Source organism: Chiloscyllium plagiosum, unplaced genomic scaffold, assembly GCF_037043375.1.
Source record: "Chiloscyllium plagiosum isolate Xiang-an unplaced genomic scaffold, Cpla_swu_hap1 HiC_scaffold_35, whole genome shotgun sequence".
In the NCBI taxonomy this organism is placed as follows: domain Eukaryota; kingdom Metazoa; phylum Chordata; class Chondrichthyes; order Orectolobiformes; family Hemiscylliidae; genus Chiloscyllium; species Chiloscyllium plagiosum.
The window spans coordinates 5596998-5601903 of NW_028270173.1; the positions used below are offsets into that span (position 1 = coordinate 5596998).

General features: G+C 41.6%; 1 protein-coding gene across 1 annotated transcript; it reads right to left on the reverse strand.

Moving 5' to 3' along the window:
• Nucleotides 1-3926: 3926 nt before the first annotated feature.
• LOC122548340 (histone H4-like) lies at nucleotides 3927-4431 on the reverse strand. The gene has a single exon (XM_043686879.2). The coding sequence runs from the start codon at nucleotides 4429-4431 to the stop codon at nucleotides 4120-4122; it is 312 nt and encodes a 103-aa protein (XP_043542814.1). The 3' UTR covers nucleotides 3927-4119.
• Between the last annotated feature and the right edge of the window lie 475 nt (nucleotides 4432-4906).

Sequence of the window (4906 nt, forward strand, 5' to 3'; positions counted from 1 at the left end):
TCCAGGACATGTCTGTACGGAGTTCTTCAAGGTAAACATTTTCTACGTGATCAGTTCAGGAATGTTATGACATACATCTAGAGGAGTTGGGACTTGAATCTGAGTCTCCTGGTCAAGAGGTACGGACACTGCCACTGCATTACAAGGGCCCAGTTCTTCAGTGAAATATTCCAGGCCAAGCCATTTCCAGCTGCTTCATCAATGCTCTTCCCTCCATCATAAGTTCAAAAGTGGGAATGTTCACTGACAAATGTGCAACTAACAGCATCCACAACTCCTCAGTTGAACTTCAATATAACACAATCAATTAGAGATTGGGCTACTTTAGATTTAGTACTATGCAATGAGAAAGTCTAATTAGTACCATTGCTACAATGGACCCTTTGAGATCTGACTGTGGTGTAGTTCATCCTGAAAGTAGAGTTTGAAATTTTAGTAAAGGAAACTAAGAGGGTATGAGTGGCAAATTGGCTATGGTGGATTGGGCAAATCACCAAAAGCTATGCCCGTAGACAGGCAGTAGCTAGCATTTGAAAAGATACATCGTTTATAACAGATATGCATTCTTCAAACACACAAATATCTAAATCAACCATAGCTAATGAGGCTGATACAATTGCAACATTTAAAAGGCACCTAGATCGGTAGATGAATACAAAGGGTTTAGAGGGATATGGGCCGGGAGCTGGCAAATGGGACTAGATTGGATTGGGATATCTGGTTCAGCATGGACAAATTGGACCAAAGGGTCTGTTTCCACGCTGTACATCTCTATGACTCTGCGACTCTATGTCTGAGATTAAAGGAAGTGGTTTATAAAGATGCTAGGAAAAATAAGTAAGCCTCAGGACGGGGAGCAATTTTGAACCAGGTAAAGGAAGACCAAGAAAATGATAAAGAACAGAAACACGCTAGTGAGAAACTTAACAGTGGTCTTTAAAAAGTTTCTTTCGGTATATGAAAAAGAAAAAGTTAACTGAGACAAATGTATGACCATTACAGGTGAAGATAAGATAATTTACCATGAAGAACAAGGAAATTGTGATATTTTGTGCCTGTATTCATTGAAGAAATTTCAAAATGTCTCCTGGATGTACTCAGATCACCAAGGAACTAGTGAAACCTGTATTATTAAGACTGTATTTGAAAAGCTAACTGGATTGAAGCTTGATAAATCTCTGGAATGGAAAGGCTTCTGGCTCAGGGATAGCATACCAAAGCAAATCAGCTTCACCATCACTGGATTCACAACACAGTGAAATGAAACATTCAGTGATCCCTAAATTTGACCTTGTTCCTAACCGAACCTTATAAATATCAAATCTTGGACACCAAGCCCATAATTTAAAGATAAAAATAACAATTTATAATTAATTGTGTACTTTTAGCAGATTACAGATAGACAACAGGGTAATTTATTTAATATCTACATTTTAAAGCCCAATTTTCTTTGCTCATAATCTCCATTCATGTAGAGACAGATAGCCAGAGATAGTTAATGGATAAACAGACAGAAAATAAAAGAATTGTAATTTGCTAGTTCAATAAACACTTCCAAAAAATGGATACCAGGCTTTCATGAAATCCTTGGATATTGGATTGTTCACAGGCAAGTAGAATTGTATACCTTGTTTCATTCCAAATCCAATGGTTTCAGCAAATGTCCAGAAATATTTAATTATTTCCTACAAGGTGGGATTATTTGCACAGAACATTCAACAATTCGATAACTGGAGAGAGAGAGAGGGAAAGAGAAATAAAAGAGCACAGACTACAAACATTTCACTGGTTCTTAGCAAAAGCCCAGTCAGAATGGTTCTTTGCTTCAACCAACATTCTCTGCAGTTGGCTGGTTAGTACTGGTCCCCCCTTGACTGAGATTCAACATCCAACCAGCTGCCAGCCCTGAGCATAGCAACAGTTCAGTGTCAATTCATCTACAGTTGCCCGTACAGTGTATTATCCTTCCAGGTCATTTGTCAAAAGAAAACATTTTTTTAAAAACAAGATGTTGTTCAAAGTTCAGTTCATAGTTTCAACTCACAGCTTCAAACCAAAAAGAGAGAATAAAACTGAAAGTAAAATAATGATGGTCTCTGCAGCATAAAATCGGAGTCCTCAGGATAAAACTGGGTTACCACATGAGTCATTGCTTGGCTACAACTGTTCACAATCTATATTTAGACTAATATTAATATTCCCAATTTTGCAGATGACATTGAATTAGCTGGGAAAGCATGTTACCAGGATGTCTTAAAAGTATTTAGACAGCCTAAGGTAATGGGCTAGAACATTGCAAATGTAATAGAAATAAATGTGACATTATTTACTTTGGTAGAAAAATCTGAAAGGCCGAATATTTTTTAAATGGTGAAAGGTTAGGAATATGCCATGAGTAAGTATGCAGATGTGGCAAACAGTTAAGAAAAGAGATGGCATGTTGCGTTCATTTTAAAAGGGATTTGAGATTAGAATTAAAGATGTCTTGCTGCAATTGTACAGAGCCTTGGTGAGACTTCACTTGGAATATTGCCTACAGTACAGTTTGGGTTCCCATATCTGAGGAGAGATATACTTGCCATAGACAGAGTGTAATTGATGAAGGGCTTTTGCACGAAACGTCGATTTTCCTGCTCCTCGGATGCTGCCTGAACTGCTGTGCTCTTCCAGCACCACTAATCCAGAGTGTAATTGATGCTCACCAGACTGATCCCTGCAATAGAGGGTGTTTTCTTTAGGAGAGATTGAAGCTTTATTTTCCAGGGTTTAGAAGATTGAGAATTTGTTAACTCAGAGGGTTGTGATTCTTTGGAATTCTCTACCCCAGAGGACTGTGGAAGCTGAATCCTCGAGTTAGATGAAGACAATAAAGATTAGATTTCTGGACACTGACGGCGTTGAGGATTTGGAGAATGTGTGGGAAAGAGACATTGAAGTTGATGATCTAATTAAATGCCAGGGCAGGCTCAGGACAGAAATGTTGTAATAAATTCGCTTTGCACCTTCTCAATTACATCTCAAGTAATGTGGTAAAATTGAAATTAGAGCAGTATACTCGCTTTTCTCCATCAAACAGCTAACTCAGCCTTGCGTACGTTCAGTGACTCCCTCTGGGGAAAATAATTCTGAGATTGCCTGAAGTTGCTCGCCATTATTCAGGGCAAATAGGAAGGAGGATGAAGTAGGGAAAAGTGACCAAAAGGATGGACGACATGTTTATATGAAGAAAGTGAAAGGCAACAATTAATCCCCAAATAAACTGATGCCATGATCTTGATTGCTGCACCACGGGGTGCATTATTTCGGGAAATCCACGTCAAATAAATTCCGTATAGAATGACCAACGAAATTGTGGATCGAAATTTAGGGCAGGGAACTTTGCTTAGATAATAAAGCAAAAATAAATACTGTAAGCCAATGTCTGGCTGCATCTGTGGGGACAAAGAGCTAATTTTCTGAGGGCACTGGTCCATTTAATCTAATCTAAAATGTAATGTAACCTAATCATAGTTGGAGATGTCGACAGAGCAGAGACAAATGAATGGAAATAGAGATATCCCGATTGAAAGGAAAAGAAGCCAGATTGGTTATTTGAAAGTGTGTAGGAAGGTGTAATTTAAAAAATGTGGGCGGCACGGTGGCCCAGTGGTTAGCACTGCTGCCTCACAGCGCCAGAGACCCGGGTTCAATTCCCGCCTCAGGCGACTGACTGTGTGGAGTTTGCACGTTCTCCCCGTGTCTGTGTGGGTTTCCTCCGGGTGCTCCGGTTTCCTCCCACAGTCCAAAGATGTGCAGGTCAGGTGAATTGGCCATGCTAAATTGCCCATAGTGTTAGATAAGGGGTAAATATAGGGGTATGGGTGGGTTTCGCTTCGGCGGGTCGGTGTGGACTTGTTGGGCCGAAGGGCCTGTTTCCACACTAATCTAATCTAACTCCAATGGATGCTCCAAACCTGAGGCTTCTGATCTCGTGCATCCGCAATTCTTAAATTGTATCGTTGAAAACCCACCCACAAACACCGAGTGACTCGCTTTGGGCGGTTCCACGCCGTTAAGGACCTTTTGGTGGTTCTTAAAAGAACCTTTGGTTTACAAGTCACGTTTCCACTCAGACTATCTTCAACCACCGAAGCCGTACAGCGTCCGACCTTGGCGCTTCAGCGCATACACGACGTCCATCGCGGTAACAGTCTTGCGCTTGGCATGTTCCGTGTACGTGACCGAATCCCTAATGACATTCTCCAGGAACACCTTCAACACCCCACGCACCTCCTCGTATATGAGGCCCGAGATGCGTTTGACACCACCCCGGCGAGCCAGGCGCCGAATAGCAGGTTTAGTGATTCCTTGGATGTTGTCCCGCAGAACCTTGCGATGCCGCTTCGCTCCGCCCTTGCCCAAACCCTTACCACCTTTCCCTCTGCCCGACATGACACACCAATCGCGTAAAGACAATTACCGACAAACAGCTTTCGGCCCTTTCTCTTATACCGCATCAGCGGACCTGGGTGAAGAACGAAGGAAGGCCGCGAGACTGCCCCCCCCCCCTCCAACCGCGAATAGGTCACGTGTCTCCGCTTCCGAAGTCCGCCGATTTCAAATTCAACCGCAACACTGTCCCTGACCGTCTCTTTATGTATCTCACTCCCTTGTGTCTACAGGCAATATGTTTTTGGTCATTTGTTAATTAGTATCTACAATTAAACTAAAATCAAATTTGTCTGTACTATACGATCCTAGATTATTTTAAATACCCTACCTGGAAAAGAAACAAATTTTTGGCAAGCAAATAGAAACATAGAAGAATACAGTGCAGTACAGGACCTTTGGCCTTTGATGTTGCGCCGATCCAAGCCCACATAACCTACACTAGCCCACTATCCTCCATATGCCTATCCAATTCCCG